At 42.6% G+C, this 26,818-nt stretch overlaps 1 protein-coding gene across 2 annotated transcripts in view; it reads right to left on the bottom strand.

Moving 5' to 3' along the window:
• PPP2R2B (protein phosphatase 2 regulatory subunit Bbeta) overlaps positions 1-26,818 on the bottom strand; it is a 232,005-nt gene that overhangs the window by 19,209 nt on the left and 185,978 nt on the right. For both annotated transcript variants that reach the window (XM_035105326.2, XM_035105327.2), the window contains exons 5-6: positions 21,804-21,981; positions 5,947-6,111 (exon numbers count right to left, since the gene is read on the bottom strand). In XM_035105326.2, coding sequence (XP_034961217.1) covers positions 5,947-6,111; positions 21,804-21,981 — 343 coding nt within the window. The remainder of the gene's footprint in view (positions 1-5,946; positions 6,112-21,803; positions 21,982-26,818) is intronic.

Genomic DNA, 26,818 nt, shown 5'->3' on the forward strand with positions numbered 1-26,818 from the left:
TTACAGAAGACCCTTCCCCAAGCTGGTACCTCAGGATTTTGGTGGCTACATAACAATTTGAGATTAGGGAAATGTGAGCTTGCTGGGCACTGGCATAGATTCCATTGTTCACTACTGCAAGGCAGGACCTATTTTGTAAAGGGGTGGGATTGGTCCTCTGCTTCCATTCTGAAGAAAATTGCAGCCTTGCTTATAGCAGCAAGAGCAGCTTGATTCCAAATAAACAGCTCTCCCACACCAGCAATGAACCATTTGTTTCAGAGTCTGTCAAAGGTGTCCCACAGAAGGCTGTGTGATCCTGTAACACACAATCCATTTGCCTGGAGCAGCTATGCACTCACTTCCTGTTTATTCTCCACTTGGACCTTTTCCTTCTTTTGTATTTATGACGTAATGATAAAGGCACAAAAATCCTGGCCTTCAAGGTTCCCAGGGGGCTGGGGAATTTCACAGAAATATGGTTAATCTCTCTCCTACAATGACATTTCATCTGTAAAACTACAGAGCTAGCACTCTTCCCATCTGGTGGTATGGCTGACAATTTCCCCTATAATGGGACAAAACCTGGCAATTTTCCTGCGGTGCAAAAGGAGACTGTGATTTTTCATTTTAGAGAGGCAGAAAGCAGAAGGGGTTTCTTCCCCTCCAGTGACATTTCATTGCTCCCAATATAATGAGAGAGGCTCAAGAGTTTTCTACAGGAAGAGCCACATCCAACCTCTGCAAGTTTTCCACGCTGGAAACAAGAGGAAATGTTTCAGTCATTTTGTTCTTACGCCAACAGCTGACCACCAGAAAATAAAGAGAAATTAGACAATCCTACAGATTTCTAGGGTTGGAACTCATCCAGATTCATGCTCATCCCACACCTAGAAAGCATGGGTCTGAGCGGTTTCCTGCTTTATCCCATGCTTTCTAGGCATGGGCCTGAGTGGTTTTGGACTTGCCTTGCTGCTTTCCCTGGAAAAATCAGATAAATTCGAGCAAATGTCAACCTGGAGAAAACCTGTTTGAAGTTTGCACCAATTCAGTGGCGAAGATCAAGTTTTCTTGGGGGAAAGCGGCCGGTAAAGGGCAAGTCTTGATGGTAGTTATGTTGATAGTCACTTACTGCTATTGCAGTAACCTAGAGCATGACCTTGATTTGTGATAATGCCTCTCCCTTGCCTAGATCGAGGATGGAACAATGTGAGTGGGTGGAGAAACCTCTAACCGCTGCATGGTTAGAAGGTAGCCTGCTGTACAATTTTACCTCTGGCTCTGCCCACCACTAGCATGTTATGGTCACTGAAAGGCAGCTGTCATGCTGAAAAAGGCTCCTTGCCTCTGCTGCAGAAAGTATATGAAGCTGCTACAAGAATCACACTATATGGCAGTATTACTCACATGGGAATGGTCATTTGGGAGAACCAGCACCTCCCATTTAAGTGCTGAAAAAAGGGCTGTTGGTTGCGCAAGCCATCATGGAATAGGTAAAGGTAAAGGGGCCCCTGACCATCAGGTCCAGTCGTGTCCGACTCTGGGGTTACGGCGCTCATCTCGCTCTATAGGCCGAGGGAGCCGGCGTTTGTCCGCAGACAGCTTCTGGGTCATGTGGCCAGCATGACAAAGCTGCTTCTGGCGAACCAGAGCAGCGCACGGAAACGCCGTTTACCTTCCCGCCGGAGCGGTCCCTATTTATCTATTTGCACTTTGATGTGCTTTCGAACTGCTAGGTTGGCAGGAGCTGGGACTGAGCAACGGGAGCTCACCCCGTTGCAGGGATTCGAACCGCCAACCTTCTGATCAGCAAGCCCAAACTCTGTGGTTTAACCCACAGCGCCACCTGGGTCCAGTTTGTAGGAAATGACGATTACACAAACACTGAAACCCAATCACACTGCAGCAAGAACGTTTAGCCGCAATAAAAGCGAGACTCTGCAGTTGCTGAGAATACAGGCTTGGTGGGATGTGAAATCCTATCCTTCTAAGGCACTGGAAAAGAGCTCAATAAAATCAGGACTATACACTCTGCCAAGTCTGGTCTGGGACCGTAATAAATTCAATTCAATATACACTCTGCCACTGGGTGTGTGAGGAGGGGGGGAGCTGGAACGTTTCCAGGAATCTTATCCTTGGCTCTAATGCACCTACCCAGAGGTGTGACCTTGATACTGCTTGAATATCACAGTACAGAAAACCCAGCCATGCTTTTTATGTCACTGCTGCCTCTACAATGGCCACCTGCCAAGAACGAAACAGTTCTGCAAAGAGTGGCTTCTCTCTAGGAGGAACTCCCAGAACAGCATGGGACAAGGAAGGTTGAGCAAGGGAGTTGCTTTCAAGGCCACACACAGTGGATTTATCTTGGTAACTTTTTAAGGCTAACTTTTTAGTACCCACAGTATTGTTGGGGGTATGTGGTTCAGCCAACACTGCCATATACACTTTGGAAAATTTCTGGGTGGCAGATTAAGGCAAGGAACATACTTTCTTTGACATAAAGCTGCAGATTCATTTGGTACTGCTGTAGATTGTGCATAGAAAGAGGTACATATTTCCAGTTGCACGGTACATATTCTAAGGCCAACCCATAGCAATGCATTAACAGGTATATCCACCTGTGACACGGAACAGAAACACAATTGGAAGGTGCTTCAATACAATCTGCATTTTGATTAAACACAACCAGTTATTAAATATTTCCTTTTGAAAATTCATCTATAAAGGCCAGAGTCACTTTTTGTTTTTGTTTTTTTGATCCCCGATGAACTGCCTCAATTCCAACTTGCAAGTCTGCTGAACCACAATTGACTGAGGTCCAATGCTTCTGAAGGATAGGGAAAAATCAATATCAGACGTCAAGGGAGAGGTCAAATTGAACTTGTTTTCACAATTGGCTTGTATGCGCTCTAAAGGACACTGCAGCAGCAGCAGAACAAAGAAACAAACCAAGCCAAGGTCTCTGGTTTTGAAAAAAGGGAAGGAAATGAATCCAGCCTGCTTCTTGATGCTTATATTATGAATCTGAGGTGGTACAATAATCAGACACTGGGAGGAAAGAGTGAAAAAAATTGTGGCTATCCAATGAACTCTAGTGATAGATATCAGGATATAATCATACGCTTGGAACAGCCATCTAATTGGGCTTCTGTGACATCTCCCACTAAGTGGAAGCGATAAAGCTGAAGAGGTCATTTTTGTAACCTGGTTATTAGGGGTTAGGGATTGATTCAATAGCGAAAAGAAAAGAAAAACTGCAAACTACTGCAGCATCATGGATGGGAGAAATGGCTATTTTCCTAGAAAAACAGCACCTTTGAGATATAAACTCTCTCAAGAGGAACATGCTCATATTTTATCTGTACTTTTTGTGGACAAAAGAAAATAAACAAAACATGACAAAACACATGCTAGGAGAATACACCAATCTAAACAGGAAAACATGCAGTCATTGTGAACCTCATCAGAGTTTGCATAATGGGATCAACATGTGCAAAATTCAAGGAGACAGAGAGGTCTTGTTCCGCTTCAGGAAATGGACGTAAGATCATGTGACAAAGGAGATCAGTCATAGAAAAAGGGAAGAAAACTTGTTCCGCACAGAAGTCCTGTTTTAAGTTCAGATGCAGCAACAAACCAGGCTTTGTCATTAGAGAAATGCACACGCTTGCATGTGCTCTCCTCCCACCTTCCTTTGTGCAAGAGGGTTTGATGCCGGTTTAAGGGCAAGCTATAGTTTCCACAAACCATAGTCTGCTGCATTCAGATGGAATGACAAACAATGGTTTGCAAAAACAGAAGCTAAAGACTACCAATCTCCTCCCTTTGAGCATGATGGAAAGAAGGGAACACATCCAACTATAGTCAGACCACCCCTCTAAAATATAGTTTGTTTATGCAAGACAAGCATTCTGATTCAATTGAATTAGCTGGTTCGCTGAGATTAAATCCCCCATGGATTCTTGGTTCAGGTATTAGAACAACTTGTTCTACTTTATAAATCCTGAGTCCAAATAATCTAGCTAAAATGACTCAGCCCCTTGAGAAATTCTTTACATAAGGGTTTAATCTGGATTAAAACATCTATGTAATTTAACGTAGACAAAAATAGTTAAGGATAACTCAACATCTACATCACACTTGTTCAGATTGAAAACTTAATCCAGTTATCCACTTAACTGTAAATCACTACTGGTTTCATTTTCTATTCTCTTTAGAGCATCAACTCGCCAACTTCTTTGAATATTTCACTTCAACTGCATTGGCATTTTCTCTTATTAAGTGATGCAGGTGGTGCTGTAGTAGAAACCACTGAACCTCTTGGGCTTGCTGATCAGAAAGTCAGAGGTTTGAATCCATGTGATGGGGTGAGCTCCCATTGCTGTCTCAGCTTTTGCCAACCTAGCAGTTTGAAAGCATACCAGTCCAGGTAGATAAATAGGTACTGCTGTGGCAAGAAGGTAAATGGCATTTCTGTGAGCTCTGGCACTCATCACAGTGTTCCGTTGCACCAGAAGCGGTTTAGTCATGCTGGCCACATGACCTAGAAAGCTGTCTGTGGACAAATGGTGGCTCCCTCAGCCTAAAGCAAGATGAGCGCCACACCCCATAGTTGGCTTTGACTGTCCAGGGATCCTTTACCTTTACCTTCCCTTATTAAAGGGGGAGAAGCATATAACCAAACTGATGTGTGAAAATGTGAGCTGAGTGAGTTCAGAATGTGGTGAAAGCACGCCCAACACACTACCCAACAAGCATCTGGCATCTTTGGGCCAGCATGGGAATGAACAGTGGGTTGTTAGCAGTGGTGGAGTTATGAAGCAGTCACACAACCATATCACCACATATTACTCTACATGGATGTGGTCAACCTCTATTTTCAACGTACCAATTTGAGAATGTGATGTGATCTTTTAGGTCAGGAGTGGGGAACCTTTACTCAGACTGAGGGCTGCATTCCATCATGAGCAATATTCTAGCGGTCACATGCCAATGGTGGGTGGGGCTAGAGGCGACATAGGCTCTATACTTGAAGGAGATGCAGAGCAGGGCAAGTGCAAGGAGGAGCCTGGGAGGTGGGGTGTGGCCTAGGGAAAGTCCTGATGGCCGGGCAGAGATGCCTGCAGGGCTGCACTTGCCACCCAGGCCAGAAGTTCTCAATCTCTGCTTTAGTAGCTACATTCATCTTAGTTGTTATAGAAAACAGTGTATGACCTGCAATTCAATATCACTCTTTCTGATTTGCTAAACCACCATTTAATAATTAAAAGCTGACTCCCAAACTGGAAGCACTCTTCAGACGGCAAGAAACGAAAAATGGGCTTTGGATTAAATTCTGAGGATCAGAATAACTTAGTTCAAAACCAATCTCTCTCTCCCGTCCTTTAAAAAAGCAATTAGCTGAATCTTTGCAAGAGATTTATTTCAATTCTGGCTGGAAAAGGAATCAGGCGGGGCTTTATAGCAATTGCACATCTCTCGTTCAGTGGGACAGAAAGCAATGGTGTGGGTCCCGCTCCCCATGCATTAAAGCAACTATTCATAAAATGCTTTGCCATTCCCTCTGTCTTCCACACCCAGGGATATCCCATGTACTTTGAGCTTTCAGTTTGACATTAAGATATCTGAGAACCCAGCGAACCAGAAATTAAAGTGAGCTCTGGGTGTTACTCATTCTGGCAGGAGGGTAAGGTTCGGTTGTACAGACATATAAACAGCACCAAGGTAAAAACTATTGTGCATGCTGCTCTTACTTTGGCAATCACAGCAGGAAGAGGATATATTCTAATCACTTCCAGCTGGTAATACTTTGCGTCAGAAGTAAGCTTGATAACTGATTACTAAGAAAAAACTAAGGTTTCTCCCCCCCCCCAATAAACCTGCCATTGAGATATATATTTTTATATAAAATAAGTACAAATCCTATTATCTCATTCATCCTTCTGTGGGCCAAAATATACTCACATTTGGAGTGCCTGTCACACAGGGCGGATGCTCGCATGTCGCACAGTCTTATTGTCCCCTTGCTGCTGCTGTAGACAAAGGTGTTGCAGTGGTGCGGATGGAATTCTGCAGCCGTAATCACTTCTGTCAGCTCCTCCATGTTTGCTGGTTTTATATCTACAATATCTGGCAGAAGTGAATCAAGGCAGAACAAATAGCACAGAGCATGATGTCCCAAGGAAGTGGGGAGGAGACAAAAGAGTGCCATATATCTGGACTGGGGAGACCTGGGTGGAACTCACTTCTCGTTTGTGAATCTGAAACTGGGCCAACTACTACCTTTCTGAGTAACATACTGGTGATGTTATGATAGAAGGGGATAATAAGAGAAGTTATCGCCTACCTGTCTGGGAGCCTGCATGTTAGCTCATTTACACCAAGCTATGGCTTGGGTTAATGTTATGTGTAAACGAGGGCAAACTGTGCATATTTATTTGTTTATATTTTGTTTATCAAAATATGTATATATTGCAGTTTCACAAAAATATCGGAGTGGTATACAACAATTCTAAATGCAATGAAAACTCACAAAAACAGAATTAAAACCATAGATCACTGGCTACTGCAAGAGAAAGGTTATCTGCACAAGCCTGGTGGTATAGGAAAGTTTTCAGATTGTCCACTGGAAGAGTTTTCCATAGGACTAGGCAAGAAACATGAAAGGCTCAGTTTCGTGTTGACATCAGATGAATCAGGTGTGATATAAGAATTCAAGTGGTCCTTAAGGTACTCTGGATCCATGTTATTCAGGGTTTTATAAATTATTACCAGAAACATATACTTGGCTTGGTAGTGCAGATGCTTTAACAACAGTGTTACGTATACCTGAAAGAACATCTCCACCCCCATCGTTTAGCCTGGACACTGAGATCCAGAGCTGAGGGCCTTCTGGCGGTTCCCTCACTGCGAGAAGCAAAGCTACAGGGAACCAGGCAGAGGGCCTTTTCGGTAGCGGCGCCCGCCCTGTGGAACGCCCTCCCATCGGAGGTCAAGGAGATAAACAACTACCTGACATTTAGAAAACACCTAAAGGCAGCCCTGTTTAGGGAAGCTTTTAATCTGTGATATTTTAATGTATTTTGCTATTTGTTGGAAGCCGCCCAGAGTGGTGGGGAAACCCAGCCAGATGGGTAGGGTATAAATTAATAATAATAATAATAATAATAATAATAATAATAATAATAATAATAATGTCAATTGCCCCTACCAGCGGTTTAGCTGCCGCACTTTGGACTATAACTCTCTGCCAGTCCGATTGAGCTGATGTGAGTTGTAGTCCAAAACATCAGGAAGGTAGTAGCTTGGCAAAGGATGGTCTAGACCAAATCCTTCTCTAGCTCTGTCCCATTCAGTTGGAATGTTGTGCATATTATCGAGTCTCTTATGCCTCCTCATGCTGTAACATGCCGTGGTGCTAGAAAGAACACTCATTCAAAGCACATTGCTTTATCTGCCATCAACCATGTGTTAGGTGATTGACTCAAAATGAATCCTAACTCATTAGTCAACTAGGTTGCCCCCTGGCTGATGGTAGGCGCACAATAGATTTTCTATTTCAGAAAGCAAAATCAATCTGTAACACCATGGGCAATCATCTGAGGAAAATAAACAGACTAGTCAGATGAAATAAAAGGCAGAGGTAAGTCACATAAATACCAGCCACTTGCTCTCACAAAAGCAAGCTATTAGCTCCTACTTTTCCCTCGTCTCCTGGATTTTCTTTGTTGCTTGTATCGGAGCAGACACTCTCCATTCTCTGGCTAGTTGCCCTGGCATATGTAAAATATCCTCAGTGGGATTGTATTTTGGTAATTATAAATGTCCATCTGCAAGGCGACAAAGAACCCCAGCTCAGTCACCAAAACCTTACAATTTACCAGTAACCATGCTTTAACTGGGATAGGGCAGCTACCTTATGGCATTCATGACCTTAATGATGCAACAAAATAGCAAGCTGTCTATCATTAAATGTCTCCTTCCTTCTTTTCCTCTTAACAAATCTTTTAGTTTGGTATACATTAACAAAATTGTTCCTCAAAGTGGCAGCCTCATTGGTCTAGTTTGCACATAATGCTACACTATGTTTAATGTCAACCACAGTTAATGTTAATAAATCATGGTTTAGTGTCATGTGCGAATGAGGCCACTGGCTCCACAGAACCAAGGAATTCCTCTGATCAGGCTAAAGTCCAATTAGTTTAAGAAAAATTGCTTTTCAAATATGGTTTTCCTTAAAAAGGCCAATAAATTGATCCTCTCTGGCTGCCCATGATGCATGAGCCTAGGTCAAGAACTGAGGAGGTGGGAGTCAGGGCATGCAAGTGTTTCTAGAGAGCACTAGTTGAAATGGAGGTGGATTAGAACATGGAACTATAACAACTCCTTGTATGTTGTGAGTCTCCAGTACTGAGTGAAAATGAATGGAAGACCATTTGATTACAATGGACTGAACACAAGGTTTCCTTTCTAGAAGCCCATCTCCCGATCTTCCCTCCCTCCCTTAAACAAAAGTCTTTGCTGGTGAAAAAGGGTCTATAAGCCCTTGCCTAGAATATGCATTAGTTTTAACCTATGCAATCATGTCCTGACCACACTGGAACAGGGTGAAGTGAGAATCATCTGTGAAGGAAGACCTACTAATAATGCCCTACCTAGGGTATTACTAACCTGAATTTTTTTAAAATTTTATTTGCACAGTTCACACCAGGAAACACCAGGAACGGCTTAAGCAGGCTATGTTTCATCACATGGCCTGCCCAGGTTCCTTTGTTAGAATTGCATTAAACAGGTGATCATCATTCCACAACCTTTTCTGACTACTCGCTCTGGTCAGCTAATTTCCTGCTATATCTGCTTGGCTATCATCACATGATAACCCTCCATTATCCAGGCATTCTTTTGTTCAGTCTACTCATTCTCCACTGAAACTTGGCTAATTTCTTCTGTTAATTACATTACAGGGCAATGCTATGCTTGTTTATTCAGAAGGAATTCCCACTGTATCCAGTGGGGTTTAACTCCCTAGTCACTGTGTTTAACACTGCATCCTTAATTTCCTTTGCAGTATGGGAGAAGGATATTTCCTGACCTTGCCCCATTCTATAACTTCACAGCTCCACAGAAACCTCTCTGGGTTCCCACCTATTCCTCCCCTTTTCACACCCGCATAAACCTGTAGTCCTGAGAGAATGAAGCGCATATGCACAGAAAACATGTAAAAAGCAGGGCAATGAAAGACTATGAGGGCTAACTAGAGTTGTATCACCAATTCATAACACACTGAAGCAAACGGCAGAATCTGTACACTGACACCAGCTTCACCAACAATTGATCTTCAGAGAAAAAAAAAGTCTTTTCAATACAGAATTGGAGCAAAATTGAGATTGTGGCTAGGAATGTTTTGAGGATTCCCTGATTCCAAGACAAAAAATAAAGAGCAGCACCCCATACAAAAACAGGACAGTATATATCCAGGATGCAATGTGGTGCTTTCAGACCATATTATTTCCAAGCAAAATAACAGGAATTATCTGTCTGTCTTGGGTTTTTGTGTGTGTGTCTCACAGGGATGTTTGCATCCACACTAATTAAAACTCAGCCTGTGCTTCTTTATTGATTTTAGTGCAAGGAAAGCTAGCAGCTAGTAACTGCTTACTTTCAGATTACAACCGTTTGCTTTGGTTCAAGATGGAAGAGTTATGGTTCCTGCCCCCTGCAACCCCAACCCAAGGGACAAAATGAAACAGTTTAAAAAATCAGCCAAGGCATCACGCTAGAAAAGCTTTCCAATAATTGCTGCCGGGGTTGGTTTTTTTCAATTCTTCACATTTCGATCCAAGATAGAATCACAGATGGACACAATTGTAAGATTCAGGGTATTTATTGGTTTTTTTTTTCTCAGCTGGCCTTACCATTCAGAGAAAAAGCCCTGATAAGTGCAGATGATCTTTTGATGATTGGCTCCCTCAGTCATTGCTCTGAGATGGTGGCCACTGATGTCAAGCAGTTTTAGATTTCACACTACAAAAAACCCAGCATGGGCCAATTCTGTTGGCTTTGTGAAGCCTTAGTGTGGATAAAGGGGAGGAGGAGGGGAAAGCACAGAGGCATTCTTTGCCCCATACGGAAAACAAATTAAGTTCCTGCTGCTAACAGGGGCGAATGGGAGGTTAGGAACATCCTTCTCCTGTAGGGATTACTGAGAAAATGTGTCTGTGTGAAAAATACTTTCCTTAATGTAGCATTATATGATGGGGAAATTGAATAGTTGGATATACCACCCTCCTCATCTTCTCATAAATGAAACTTGTGTTTCAGAGAGATAAGGGATCCAATTCACTGGGGCATGTCCCCTTACACAAGTCCTATTGGAATGAGCACATGACTTCACAAGTTCTCGCCCTTATTGATAAATTTAAAAACTAGAGAATCACCAGGTCTAGATGGCATCTACCCCAAAATGATTAAAGAACTCAAATGTTAAATTGCTGATTTAACAAAGCTATGGAACTTTCCCCTAATATTAGCATCTGTAACCAGAGGGGCAGGAAGTGAGAAATGAAAGTTACAGGCCATTTGGTTTAACATCTATTCCAGGCAAGTTCATGGAAACCATTTTTAAAGACAAAATGTTCAAGCATATAGGAGAAAATGTGCTGGAAAAGAGTCAACATGGGTTCTGCAAACCATCTCCCTAACCTTTTAAAATTGTTTGAATGGGTAAGTAAGCAGGCTGATAGAAGTGACCTGGTAGACACTCTGTGTTGGTCTTCCAAAAAGCTTTTTGATAAAAGCCTTCTGATTAACCAAGCAGTCATGGAATAAATCAGGCATAGGTGAACTTGGCCCTCCAGATGTTTTGGGACTACAACTCCCATCATTCCTAGCTAATAGGATCAGTGGTCAGGGATGATGGGAATTGTAGACTCAAAGCATCTGGAGGGTTTTCTATGCCTAGAATAAATGGATGGGTCCTCTTATAGATCAGTAACTGGTTAAAAGAACAGAAAGCAGAGATTAGGCATAAATGGACAGTTCTCCCAATGGAGGGATCTGAGAAGTCCCACAAGGATCAGTATTGAGGTTGGAGCTTTTTGAGCTTATTCATAAATTACATGATCAATGAGGTGTCCAAGTATACTTATGACTTTGAATTATTCTGGATTGGGGGGTGGGTAAGGATTGTGAAGCACATCAAAAGGAATTCATCAAACTGGGTGAATAGACAATAATATTGCAAGTGCAGTTCAACAGAAGAGTAAAGTGAGGCACACTGAGGCAATAAATAAATAAATCCTAATCTCTACAGGTTTGAACTGACAGTGATTGATCAGGAAAGCAACCTTGGAGTCATGGTGGATACCTTGATGGAAATATTGGCAAAGGATGTGGCAGCTATGAAAAAGGTGAAGTCCATGTTATGGATAATTAGGGGAAAGTTTGGAAAAATATGCACTCCAAGATCAGAGGAAGCACATCTCTGAATACTGGTTGTTGGGGAGTAACCAGCAGGGCATCAGACACCCCCAAGCAAGCACAAACGGCAACCTATTCTATTGGTGGCAACAAACTGCTTCTTTCAAACCCGGTTTCAGCTGGGAGGGATGGGGCTACAGGCACCAGGAAACACCTCTCCGAGTAGTTGTGCACTCCCAGGCAACACGTTGGCAACCCTTGCTTTAATAAATCTCTCAACCTCCTAGTTGCAAGACTGGAGTAAGAAACACTGATTTGTATTATAGTGTTGCACATCGGAGCACAAGAAGCTGCCTTATACTGAGTCAGACTTACTGGTCCATCTCAGTATTATCTACCCTGACTGGTAGCTGCTCTCCAGAGTTTCAGACAGGCACATTCCCAGCCCTACCTGGAGATACTGGGGCATTCTGCACTCTGAATCTGTGACCTGCTGCATACACAGCATATGCTTGACCACTGAGCTATGGCCCTTCGCCTTGTGCTAAGCTTATTATGTGTGTGAAATACTTTGAACGTTCAATAAATATTAACGTTCATGGTGAAACCATATGAAACGCTTTCTCCCAGTGACAGTCAATGTCCAGAGAGGTTTCCCATCCCTGGTCTGCATGTGCAATGCTTCCTCACCACTGCTTGGCTTCTTTGTGCCATGGAAACACTTCCTGCCATGTTGGTGATGTTCTTGTTTCAAGCTGCTTCAACCAAACGGGACAGAAATAATCTGGCGATAGTGTAAAAAAGAAGTGCACTGTCTGTCCATAGATTCCCAGTCTTGCTAATACACTTCAGTACCTGCCTGTAATATCTATGCTGCCAGTCTTCTTGTCAGCTGGAAGGATGGTCCTTCAATTAAAATCACGAGCCGGGAAACCAAGAAATATGGGCTCTTTCCCCAGCCTAGCCAAAGAATCGCCTTAGCTGCATTATTTGCATTACTACTGATATGGCATTGAATTTTTTTATCCTTATTTTGCTTTCATCGAACACTGTATCTCTCACAGCAATTTACTAAGGAGCAGGACGTGGGAGTGAAATCAATGCATAGGAAAAAGGCAGCAAGTACCGGTATACACATCACATGCAAAGTCACTGGCAGAGCTCAGAATGAAAAGAATAACATGTGTGATTTAATTTTGCCTACAGAGATGCTTTGATTTAGCTTCTCAAGCCATGCAACTAGCCGCCCAGAGTGGCTGGGGAAACCCAGCCAGATGGGCGGGGTATAAATAATAAATTATTATTATTATTACAGCAGCCTCACTGACCAATGAGACTACTCTGGAGGAAGTGGTTTTAGTGGATCTAGCTTCTTTAGAAATTATAAATTTGATTTATTTGTGGGCTTTGCACAAATGATGCTTCAGGTATGTCAGATGGCATTATTATCATGGACCTATAGGAAGATTTGTCAACCTGTATTAATTTACTAAAAATATATTGCAAATGGCACGAATGCAAACAGAGGTTTTGTGACATGCACCATATCTGAATTAGGATGAACCTCCTCCCTCGGCATAATTTTCACTTACAACTCAAGGAGGATTTCATCCTGGCTCTCTAAGGGACAAAGGGCAGGTTCATTAATCCACTGCATGCCCCAGGGGATATTGAGACCTTGTTAAATAGAATCTGCACTTGACCAAGGAAGGATCTGTCGGCACACATGACACAGTTCTGATATTGAAAATGTTAAGCTCATTGACTTCAGTGGGAATTTCTGTACATAAGTAGCTTAGAAATTGCAAATCCCTTAACTCACCATGCACACACAAATAAATAAGCAAATAAATATTAATATGTTAATGGATACAACTCAGTGGCAGAGCACCTACTTTGCAAGAAGATGGTGCCATTTAAATCCTTTGTGTGTCCAGGTAAGGCTCCTATCTGAAACCCTGGGATGCCACTGCCAGTCAGTATAGAGCAGGGATGGAAAACCTGTGGCCCTCCAGATGTTCATAGATTGCAACTCCCACTATCTCTAACCACTGGCCATCTTGCCTCAGACTGACAGGAGCTGGATTGTAGCCACATTTGGAGGGCCAGGGATTTTCAATCCGTAGTGCAGATCATCTTGAACTAGACGGGCCAACCGTCTGAGTTAGCATAAGCTTCCTATGGCTACCCCACACATTTAAATGGACATACTGTATACTGACTCAGTGGATAGGCTGATATTATAGTGACAAATCTCATAGCTAGGGCCAACAACAATTTCCCCCCTAACAGGCCAGCTTTGTCTTAGATTTCAGTAAATAAGTGATACTTCACTTTTAGTCTGTTCTTTCTGGAAACATCTAATGGGCCATGGGTGGTCCAAAACATTTTGGCACCTGAGGCAAACCACCAGGAAGGAAGGGGTGAGCGAAGAAGATCTACTGAAGGCAGCCCTGTTTAGGGAGGCTTTTAATGTTTAAGAAATTAGTGTATTTTAATGTTTCTGTTGGAAGCCGCCCAGAGTGGCTGGGGAAACCCGGCCAGATGGGCGGGGTATAAATAATAAATTATTATTATTATTATTATTATTATTATTATTATTATTATTATTATTATTACTTCAGGAAAGAGGAGGGAGGGAAATAAAGATTGGCATTGGGATCTGTTGCCCATGCAGATCCTGCAGCCTGAGGTGGTCGCTTCACCTTGCCTCATGTGCTGGCCCTGCACGAACCAAAGATGTGCTCTCCCAGAACCTTATTTTGCAAGGAATTTTGTGCATTACACGAGGACGCAAAATGTAACTAGCCAAGTTAGATTGAATTTATTGATTTTATTTGGTACATTTTTGTGCATGATTGTTATGTTCCCTTAACAAAATTATTCATATTTTGACACTTGGCCTTAATTGTAATAGGAAAATTATCTTAACAATGTTTTGTTTTGTTAAGTTCTGTGTCTCTGGCCCTAAACTCGAAGCATCTCTCTTTTCCCTGGAACTGGGCTAAAGAAAGGGGAAATAGATGGGCGGGCTAGGGTGTGGCAGGAAATTCATCCTGTCTATTGGCAGTCCCTGTTAAGTCTTCTTTTTTGGTGACCACTTAATACGAACTTTCCTTCCAGATTCAAATATCTGGATTTAACTGAATAGGTCTTTGCCATCACATCTACTTTGTGCTTTGCGCAAAGGAGGCACATCTACTTCATAGGAGCTTTCCCCCGACTCTAGAAATATGTTAGTGTAGTCTTGTAGTGGGATAAGTCTTTTGATCATCAGTACCAGAAGAAACGGATGAGCCTTTCCCTCAGTCCAGTGCCATGGATCTTTCACGGGATCCCATGCACCAGTGGAGCACAGAATTGGGCTGTTAGATTTTAGCTTCTCTTTCATCACGTTTCCAGACTGGAAATTAGTTATGCATTTTAAAGAATCAATTTGTTCTTGCAAATGAATAATAGATGGGCCCAACATGAAATGTGCCGGGTTGCAGCTCCGCAACTGTGGGTGCTGCCCCACTGCACACAGTTTCTTTTGTGAGCACATGTTGTTTAGATGGGACACACACACACACACACAGTGATAACATAGTTTAAAAGGGCCATGTTGTGCAAGAAGTGCAGGCTTTCTGCAGTTAATGTGTAATGCAGGCTCACACAACTTATGCTGTATCCACCCAAATGTGGCTTGATAAATGTCCTGCTTTTTCTGCCTGCATAAAAAACACCCTGAACATTTACTGAGCTGAAGGTGTGTCCCCTAAACTACAACTCCATTGACATGCCCACTGCATAACTGGAGACGTAAGCATGGGCACACACACTTCAACACTTACACACTTGCTATTGCAAACACTAGTGGAAGGCCCATGTAAACAAGCTACCATGTTAAGTGTGAAGCAATTCTAAATTGACCAGAATTTGGGGGAGAGGGTAACAGGAGAAAAAGGGGAAATGATGACCTTCCCCAGTGTAACCTTCTTCTAAAATAAAAGTGCATTTCTCTTCCTGTCAAAACCAACTTAAATATTAAAAAATGGGCAAAGACAAGGGTTTTCAAATACATTCCTTACCCACAGAAGCTGCGATTCTAAAAATAGCTCTGAGGCATATGCATAATGCCTTCACTATTTAGTAATTAGTAATTGGCCCTGCACATATCATGCTATATAAATGCTAAGCACATCATCATCATCATCATATTTAAAGCACTTAGCTTTGTCTGGATCACACATATTATCCATTACAGACTTTTCACTCTACAAGACGCAATTGGCAATTTTGCAACTGTCCACTGTTCTCCAGTGCACAGAATTCAAGTAGGCATCTATACACTCAAATCTGTAATAACCAGGGAGACACTTTAGGGATGGGACAGTATTTGTCACATGCTGACAGGTTCCATCTATGGCTCACTGACAGACCAGAAGGCTTCCTTCATTAAAAATACACCATGTTGATGGTGTGGGTTGTTACAATCCTTTGCAAGAATGAAATGCTGCAAAGGTCCACAAGCTTTTGCAAAAACACAAGACCCAGGGTTTCCCCATAACTCTCCCTCAGAATGCATACAGAGGGCCAAAACTGGGTTTGGTGGATCACACCAACTGTGACAAAAAGGTAACTCTCATGGAGAAAATAATGAACTAATGGATCATGTCCGTTAAGCACGGCATTGTCAGCTCTATTGAGAAGAAAGCAACCACAACAACCCACTGTCAAAAAGACAAGCTTTTCTCAGTTTTCAGTATGGCTTTCTTTTAACAGTAATTCCTTTTAAGGCTGCTTTTAGCATATATTTAAACTCACAGCAATCCACTGTTGGCTGATGCAGGTTGCCGTTCCACAAGAAATGAACAGCAGTGCTGTCTGCCTATGGGAAAGCATGCCATGTTATAATACTCAACTATCCCAGAATGTCAACTTACTTGTGCGTGTTAGATGGGACATATCTTCAGCTGACCCAAAATTACACAGGTTGCGTAATAGCTTTAAAGCAGGGTTTCTGAAAATCCTGCAGAACCTGCCAAGTTAACTGAAAATTATGCAGTGGGAATTTGCTAAACAAAATGCAAGCAATGAATGAAAGGATAGATCAAAATGCTTAATTGGTTCCTTTGGGCCAGTGCTGTATTTGCATGTCTCTTTGGAAGCATCATCATCTTTTTAGAGCAGGGATGGGGAAGCTGTTAACTGGACTCCAACTCCCATCAGCCCCAGCCAGGATGGCCAATGGGCAGGGGTGATGGGAGTTGTGGCCCAGCAGCATCTGCAGAGTCCTGGGTTAGCCACCCCTGCTTTACAACGTGCATGAGGATCTCCCCCACCCACCTCGAAGGGGCCCAAGTGAAATGTGAGGTGTTGTGATCAGGTGAGTCATGGAAATGATGCTTGGATGGCCAATGTTATACAGTGGTACCTCGGTTTATGAACACAATTGGTTCCGGAAGTCTGTTCATAAACTGAAGCGTTCATAAACTGAAGCGAACTTTCCCATTGAAAGTAATGGAAAGTGAATTAATCCGTTCCAGACGGTCCGCGGAGTAAGCGTTCATAAACTGAAGCAAACTTTCCCATTGAAAGTAATGGAAAGTGGATTAATCCGTTCCAGATGGGTCCATGGAGTACTTAAACTGAAGCGTTCATAAACTGAAGCATGGGTGTAATTGGTTCCAGAAGTCTGTTCATAAACTGAAGCGTTCATAAACTGAAGCGAACTTTCCCATTGAAAGTAATGGAAAGTGAATTAATCCGTTCCAGATGGGTCCGCGGCGTTCATAAACCGAAAATTCATAAACCGAGGTGTTCATAAACCGAGGTTCCACTGTATAGGGCATTAGGTGTTGGTTGCAGTTGTGAGGGTATTTGGCGGTGAGCCTTTGGCTCGTGTGGCGGTTAGGTATTGGTAAAAACCTGGTTTGGGGGAGGGGAGGTGTGGCCATCACCTGCCCCTCCATTTTAAAAGGGTATTCCGTTAAAGGAATCCGGGTGTCGTGGTTCCTGTCCGAAGCCCGGGTGGAGGCTAGGGCCATGGCACGACCTTCCAGTGACTCTGGGGGGAGCTCCAAGTTGATGTGCTTCAACAGGGCTCCCCCTACTGGTGGTTAACCCTTGTGAGACTCCCTGCATGGCGGGCAGGAGTCAGATATAGTCGTTCAAGCCAATGCCTAAGCCAATACCACTCACATTCTGCAACCAATAAAGCTGTGGTCTAACTTTGCCCATTTAACCTTATATAAGGTCTCAAAGTGTTATTATTCTACATAAGTGGGAGGCCTCGGGGTCTTGAGGTGCAAAGGGAGGCTGCAGATTAAACTGCAGGATTGCGAAAGGGAAGGTGAAGTGTTTTGCATCCAGGTTAAGCCAACATCCCACTGTTATAGAAAAGGTCTATTATAGCAACCGAATCACAGCAGGCTTCAAACTGCACACAGTTCAAACAAAAGCACTCCACGTTCCCAGATCTCTGACTTGGCATGGTGAAATCACGACTGCTTCAAGTGCATACTTACACCCCCTTCCTACCGATATTTCAAGAGGCACCTAGGGCCATGAAAATTAGACCTCCCATCCTAGTTAAAAGCTGGGTGCCTTTTGGTTCTTCATTCCTAACTGTTCCCTGGCAGAACTTCCTGGCAACTCTTATTATCCCTTTTGCCTCTTTTCACCACAACTACTGCAGGATCAGGGCGTGCTGAATTTTTCAACTTTAAACTTCTAAAAAATGAGGGGTTCTAAAAAGTTGTGACACGACTTGGGATTCGAAAGACATTTTGGTTAAATTAATATAGTTTTGCTTGGTAAGTGAAATGTGTGTAAAATTGCATAGAAATAATTAAAAATGGTTGCCAAGTACTTGCAGTTATATTATTATTATTATTATTATTATTATTATTATTATTATTATTATTATATTACTACTACTACTACTATTAATATTTAGCATTACCTGACATCTTCATAAAAATTATGTAAAAGGTGTAAAAGATGTAAAATTAAAATTCTTTGGTTTTCTGAAAACAGTTTATATGCTTTTAAATCAAATGTAGCTTTACCAAACTAAATGTTGTCCGAATAGCAGATTTGAATTCCTCACACCCCAAACCGTATTTTTAAGACCCTTAACTGAATAAATCTGCAAAAATTGTTTCACCGCCTAAAATGACACACTCATGGCTTCCTCATGGCCTGACCGTACTCTGGCGTCTGAGGAACAGATGAACAACAATAACATAACAATAGTTATCAGGCAAATCCTCAACACATTGTCTAGAATAGAAAAAATTAAAAATGCACACACAAACTCGGTGTGCACTTATGAACAACCAAGCACTGGGTGCTTCCTCCCTGCCCCCCATGGCTGGCAAAGGAAACCTACATTTTATCTGCTTACTTGAGAGCAACATTGTTTGAGAGAGCAATATATGGTATTCTAGCGATGTTTTGGGCACACCTGATGTAATTATTGCCACAAGTCCTATTATTATTCCAGTTGTGGCTTTATAAAGGTGACTGGCATGGCCTCATTTGCATGCCTGGTTCCAGCAGCCTGTCACATATCTGTAGCATGCAATGAAAGCTACCTATTAATATTTCTTCTCCACATGCTCCCTAAAGGCACCTGTCTTCTAAATTACACCTTGCAATTGCCTTCCTCTCAGGCTGATCCTGTAAGCAAAATTCAACAATTTGTCAACCGAGCTGGAAAGCAGAACCTTGCAATAATGACCAGCTGAGCTGAGCTGCATTTAGATTTCTAGCTAAGGGAAGCAGACCCCAGTGTTAGAAACTGAGATATGAAAGCTACCCACTCCTCCAATATTCTTAAGAGGGTGTCTTCTTGAATCTTCAGAGAGTAGCTGGAAGTGGGGAGGCAGAAAAGGTCCTCCTTTCCTTCCACTCTGCAGTTTTAATCTGAAATCTTAGGCACAGTACTGTGCCCAGAGCTCAGAAACTGCTCATGAAATTCCCCATTTCAAAATGTGCCTAGAACAATGGGAGTTTCAAACACTGGCAGAGCCCTCGGTGTGGTCACTGCAAAGGCTACACAAGGGCCAAGAGATAAACTGCTATGGTAATTTTTTCAAAAGCAGGATCACTTTAAAAAATGAAAATAAAAAGAAGAGAAAGGCTAGAAATCACACCCTGTTTACCTTTAGTTTTTGATTTACATACGGTTGTACAGACACAATGAAGCCTGTAGCCATTGGGGTGCGTGTACGTACGTACACACACGTACACACACGTACACACACACACACACACACACACACAACCTGCAAACGACCATAGAAGAATGCTCTCCCCAATGTTGCCTGTTGTCAGTCTTTGTCTCTTCCCTGCACAAATCCTGATTCTTCCCTATCATCCTATCCCCAAATCCTGATCCTCAACCCCACTCTATTCCTCTCCCTCTGTCCATATGACACCTTTCTCCCTTCCTCCAATTCATGCACTTTGTTTCACTCTTCCTCCTTTCCCCCTTCTCTCTTATGCATGCACTGTTGGCTGCAAGGCTTGATTAAACAATAGTAAGTTTTCCTCATTTCAGTGGAACATGCTACATGGACAGAAGAGAATGTCATTTGGTCTGCATTTTAAAGGAAAAATGACCTAATATGCAACTCCTGTAGCCTGATTATTTTTTGAATTTTACACTTTTCCGAATTTTGCAGTAACAAATCTTAACTCAAACAATGTACCAAAATATGTAAACGACCACCACCACCAAATATTTTGGTGTAAAATATGTTTAGAAATGCCTACTGGCAGATAAAATATGCATTTTTAAAGGTTGTATCAGAATCTCTCTTTTTTAAAACAACAACAACAACAACAACTGTCACAAATGGTTTGCAGAAAGATGGACTGGACTGATGAATGAACACAGGCTAAATTGACCCAGATCAGAAACAGACTAATTTCTCCATCCCTGTATAGAGGCTGCAGCCTAACACCCAGATCTTCAATGCATTTCTTGGGACACTAGTCTTACTGAAATCAACGGTGTCTTTAGGATTATAGATTTATCTGATAAGCTAATGAAAATAGGAACAAACTGAAGCTGCTTTATATGAGACAGACCACTGGGCCATTCAGCTCACTATACTGATTGGCAGTGGCTCCTACCAGAAGATGCTGGGGATTGAACATGGGGCCTATTGCACGTAAACCAGATTCTCTACCACAGAACTACAGTCCTTTCACTGGGTGATACTATCAATATCACATATGGGAGTTGCGTCCCAATGGCATCTTCCCACACAGCTCTGGCAACTCTGTATATGCAAGTTCACCTTATTATCCATTTGGAAACTTGTACCAGAGCCACAGAATCCTCAATATAACTCTATACTCTAAGGGGGAAGAATAAAAACTCAAACTGCAGCCTACTCCAGCACCCATTCTTTTTATGACAGCAACCCCCAGTAAACCACTTTATCTACAGAAAGTGCTTTGGAGAAATATGCTTGCCACCTTCCTCTGTCATTTCTTAACTCAGGCAATACTAGTCCCAGGTGTTTTTGTTGTCCTTCATATTCCCCTTCTTTAAAGGTAAAGGGTAAAGGGACCCCTGACCATTAGGTCCAGTCGTGACCGACTCTGGGGTTGCGTGCTCATCTCGCATTATTGGCCGAGGGAGCCGGTGAATAGCTTCCAGGTCATGTGGCCAGCATGACAAAGCCGCTTCTGGCAAACCAGAGCAGCACATGGAAACACCGTTTACCTTCCCGCTGTAGCGGTTCCTATTTATCTACTTGCATTTTGACGTGCTTTCGAACTGCTAGGTTGGCAGGAGCTGGGACCAAGCAACGGGAGCTCACCCCATCACAGGGATTCGAACCGCCGACCTTCTGATCAGCAAGCCCTAGGCTCAGTGGTTTAACCACAGCGCCACCTGGGTCCCCTTCTTTACTCTCTTGCAAAGACCTTAAGACTCTCCCACCCCATTTCTCCAATGCAGTTACCAGAGGGAAGCAGTCCACAATTTACCTAGCTAAACTGAGAGGGAAGGAAGTCATTTCCTTCATACTGAATGGCTACAGCTGAGGATAATTGTTTGCAGTTCAATTGTTTGTTTTTCTCATTGTTTGTAAGCTACCGAGAGAACTTTAGGTTATGGCGTATCATACAAATGCCATAAAGTCAGTCAGTAAAGAAGGGCACATGTAGAACTTTTTATAAGGTGCTCAGGGTTTGCCTCACTTCTGAGTAAACATTTCTCTGCAGGCTAAATGCAGGTGGGGGACTGAGGCAAGTACAGTTGTAAAATGCACTTTAAGGACACAACAAACCAACCATTCAAGAGGTGCAAACTTGAGGTTCAAGCAAGCGGTGCCTTCTCAGAACAGGGCTCTCTTCTGATTGGATGGCAACTCCAGCCAGATTCACGCAGCAAAGGATACTAAAACTTTGATTGGTTATTTCAAAGTTCCATAAGTTTATCCTCAAGTCATCCGCTGACATGTAAGTTTCATAGTCACTGTTCACAGATATGGAGTTGATGTGATATGTGTGTGCATTTGCGAATACTCTCCTGGGAGTTGCCTCCACCATTAAATCCATGGGCCTTAGCACGGGTACCTGTCAAGACAAGAAACAAAAGGGGTTAATCAATGAGAAAAAAATAGTCTATAATCAAAGAAAGTATCATATACTGCAACCACTTTTCTGTAAGCAACAGATATGGTTATTAGGACTGGGTTCTTATGCTGGGTTAGAAGAACAGCAACATTAAGAATTTGAACTTGCTTTTTCCTCCTCCTTCCTATTCCCCGTTCGCCATGTGTCATGCCTTTTTAGATAGTGAGCCTAAAGGCAGGGACCATCATAATACTGGTTTTTGTAAGATGCTTTAAGAACCTTTGTGACTAAAGGGTGAAGTACAAATCCCAAAAACAAATAAATATTAAGGTTAGTAGAGATTCCACTCCCTGTGAGCAACCTTTATTTCCTTCTTCCCATCATGTAGAGCAGGCATGTCCAACAGGTAGATTGTGATCTACCAATAGATCACTGGACGTCTGTGGTAGATCACTGGTAAATCAGTGGCTCCCCCCAAAAGAAGCTAAAAAACGTTGGCTCCCCTAAAAAAACTCAACACCTTTGCCCTGCACCCCTAAAATGACCTGAACCACCAAAAACAGGGCTTTCCTTCCTAAGGGGGAAAAAAAAGCTCAATGTCGCTTTCCTCCTTCCTAAAGAAGCTCAACAACCTTTACGTGAAGCCCCAAAACAGGGCTTTCCTTCCCCCCAAAAGCTCAACTTTGACCTGAACCCCCCAAAAGGGGCTAGATCACTACCAGTTTTTAACTCTGTGAGTAGATCGCAGTCTCTTGGAAGTTGGCCACCCCTGATGTAGAGGAACTGGGGTGGGTATAACAGCACAACACAAAAGCACATGGCATAGGTTTCCCCACTCCAATGCTTCTTAAGTATACATCCAGTCGATGAACAGATACCTTCAACTATATAAGGCAACTTTAACGTAACAGAAAGGTGTCAGCCAATGGTGGCCAATGCCAACACAGTATTTCCTCCAGCAATTTCATTACTGTGCATTATTGTCTGTATGCTGCCTGGGGAGATTTCCCATGGCTGTGGAGGTGGAGACGGGGATATGACAGCCAGGATCAAATGACACTAGAACATAGGAACTGCCAGCTCAGAGTCTGAGATTAATGTGATGAGCCTGCTTTCTAATTCAGCCTGACATATTCAATGATGCATCGTTTGCTGTTGAAGGACTTGGCGCAGCCATCTGGGGACATGGCCTAGCATTTTGCCCAGAGACTGCAGGGAGCAAGCAGCCATTGAGGCTGTCAAGAGAAACGTGATGGTTTTCAGAAGCTAAAGGGTTCTATGGTCATATCAGATTTCCCTAGAAACAAGCAAACATCAAAATTAAGGGCTTCGGCATAAGATTTCACTTAGCCATGTGAAGTTATGTGGGAAAGGTGTGTATTAATTGGTTTTCTTACTGCTGTGGCCAAATGTTCACTCAAAAAAACAAAACCCAGAGTTTCCCACAATTAGAAAGAAGCAATCAATCAATGAGTAGGGTGGACAAATTGGCTCAACCGCAGTAAACACAGTGGTAAATGAGCCAGTCCACAACTAGAGTTTATATTGGCATCTTTGTCAATATGGCTTGCATTTACTCTGCATGAGAATAATCAGAATTCTACAAGGGAGGGCATATTACTGGGAACAGAAAATCTAAAGAGTCCAACAGGTGCAAAGGACACTGGACACTGAGGTCCAGCTCTGAGGGTCTTCTGGCAGTTCTCTCACTGCGAGAAGTGAGGTTACAGGGAACCAGGCAGAGGGCCTTCTCAGTAGTGGCGCCCACCCTGTGGAATGCCCTCCCATCAGATATCAAGGAAATAAACAACTATCTGACTTTTAGAAAACATCTAAAGGCAGCCCTATTTAGGGAAGTTTTTAATGTCTAATGTTTTATTGTTTTTAATTATTATCATTAATTCTGTTGGGAGACGTCCAGAATGGCTGGGGAAACCCAGCCAGATGGACGGGGTATAAAGAACAAATTATTATTATAAAGTGTGTAGTCAGGATTAGATGGTGTTTCCTGGTCTTTATGGGGCCAGGGTAATATTTAACAAGCAACCAACCAATAAGCCTGATGGTCAAAACCATCATCCATTTGTTGTAGCTGGGAGTGTATAATTGGTACCATCTTCCAGTTGTGGTGATCAGATAATCTAAAATATATCCAAGACTTCATAAACGAAGGCCTAGTCCACTCTAGCATCACACTAGGAAATGCATCCTAGGGTAGGGAAGGGATGGAGCTATGCAGAAAGAGGTAACTTCTTAAAGCCAATAATGTTCTCCAGGACAAACTTTTTTGGGGGATGGGGAAGGTATCAAAGCTCACAAATGGGATGCAATGGGAGCAGCAATGGTAGTTCATCCATGCATCTATTCACATCTAAAACTGGCAGGGTAGGAGTATCACATTTTTACAACAAAATGTGCATGTGGGTGAGTGGAACTAGACCATAGCTGCCAATTTTTCCCTTTTCTCGCGAGGAAGCCTATTCAGCATAAAAAAGGGATAACTTGGCAGCTATGGAACTAGACCTTGCCCTGCAAACCGTGATGTGTGAATGGTAGGGTGATGTCTTCTTATCTGCATCAGGAAAATACCATGATCAGCAATTTTCTTCTTTATGTGCCCTGATTTTTAAGACCCCATCCACCCATTACACTTTATTCCCTTCCATTCTGAAACTGCACTGGAGAGAACGTGCGAAATGGATCTCAGACCCATCTAGTCAATGATGGTCACAAGTAAATGGATGCTTTTAAGATATCAATTAAAACTTAGCACATGGCTCTTTTACTATTAGGTTTCTACTTAAGCCACCCTTCTCTTAACTAGTACAATCACGGCATTCTTAACCAACACAGACAGCTCCTTAAATATATTCCTTATTCAATTACAAGAGTAACCTGGGGGCAGTTATCTGGTATTCTATATGCCCATTATGAAAGGGTAATTCAGTGTAACAAACCAAATCAAGACCCTACACAGGCTGTCAAATAAAATAAACCAACTAACAATTTAAATTATTTTGTGTTTTCAGAAGGGGGAATGAAAATGCCAATCTTTCGTGTGTGTGTGTGTGTGTGTGTGTGTGTGTGTGTGTAGTGATGAAGCACAAAATACTGCTTCCATGCAGATGGCATGCAAGTGATCACATGCCTCCACATGCAGTTCCCAACCCCTTTCTTCTCATCTGGTGAGGATTTTTCCTCCTTCCAAAGTTAATGGAGCACTAATCCTCTTTTGCACTGTAAAATTCGCTTTCTGCCACGGTTCAGTGGTGGGTGTGGTTCAGAAAGCAAGGGGATATGGCCTTCCTCTTTGTGCCTATCAGAATTGCATTTCTTCAGGCAGCAATTAACCCCAAATTGAAAGCATCCCAGGAAAGAAAGAGGGAATCGCATCAGGATAACTGCTGGAATTACCCAGAAGACATTTTTCCTGAGAAATTGTGAGGGTCCCCTTTTCTCCCTCACTTCCTAGTACATAAAACCTACTTCACAAATTCTTTTATTTTTTATAGTAGCTATTTTCCCACAACCTCACCCCATCTTAGGTCCAGGACACACTGTGGAAGATTCAAAAAGACTGCTATCACAGTTGCTTCTACTGCTACTCATAGCAGCAGGCACACCCTTCCAAAAACTGTGGGTGGTGGTGGTGGTGGAATGAAAGATACTGATACTGGCACCCCACCCTCACAAAAATGTTGCAGCAGGGGGAAATGTTCCCCAGGCGAAATTTGTTGAAATTCCTTCCCCCACCCCATCCCGCCCTGCTCCACATAGGATGGAGAATTTTGAAAGGTCATTTATGTACAAGCTTTAGCTGTTTTACTACTTTTCATCTGAGTTTTTAAAACAGGTTCCTTGAGGGGGGGCTGTATTGAAACAAATGCTTAGTCAGAAATGCTTTGTCCTTGTACTTTATAGAGACTCGCTTTCAGCATTCAAAAGTAGTCCTCTCAAACCACTGCAGTGTAAAAAGCAGAGGTGGCAGAAAGGAAGGAATCGCAAGGTGAATGTACTGCTCTGCATGGATGAATCTGCTCACACTATCTGCTGTGCGACTTTGGCCCAGTCATCCAATTTGTGTTTCCTTTTTCTGTTTTATACATAACACTTATTGGCTCTGTGTGGCTTTTCTGTGCTATGTAGTAGTATTTTCCTCTGAAATCCTGTACCCTACATTTTAAAACTGAGTGATGTAAATGCAGTGTGAGAAGGACAACAGAGAAAGAGAGAAGCCCAGTGAACTTCAAAGCTGCTTCTCAAATCTCACTGGGTTCGTGGGCCTTCTCTTGAAACTCCCTGGTTTTATGTGATGTCACGTTTAACCCACATCTAAATGTATTTTTACACGTTGGAATAACATGTGAGAGTGCATTCATTTTTTAACCATGTGGCAATAGATGCAGACATTGATCTGAATGCCATCAGATGCCATTGATCAAGCTCCTATTGAGCTTTATCTTGACCCCATTAACATGAGTAGAGCGAGCCCAATTTATTCCTGTGCAGTCATGAACTCAGCAAGCCTATGTGGCTCAGGGTACAGCAGCTGATACCCTCTCCTGTCGCGCTCAACAGAACCATTTTATTAAAACATCACCTGTCTAGACAGAATATCTGGGCAGCACCGGGTCCATAGCTGCCAAGTTCTCCCTTTTTTTAAGGGAAATTCCCTTATGCTGAATAGGCTTCCTCGTGAGAAAAGGGAAAACTTGGCAGCTATGCCAGGTGTGTGTGAATGCTGTGACGATAGTGAGCACCAACTTCAAATGGAGCTCTAGGTGCTAAGCCTTCCTCTTCTATGTCTCTTCCTCCCCCTCTCCTTCTCTTTCTAGAA

The sequence above is a fragment of the Zootoca vivipara genome, chromosome 2 (genome assembly GCF_963506605.1).
Source record: "Zootoca vivipara chromosome 2, rZooViv1.1, whole genome shotgun sequence".
Lineage (NCBI taxonomy): Eukaryota > Metazoa > Chordata > Lepidosauria > Squamata > Lacertidae > Zootoca > Zootoca vivipara.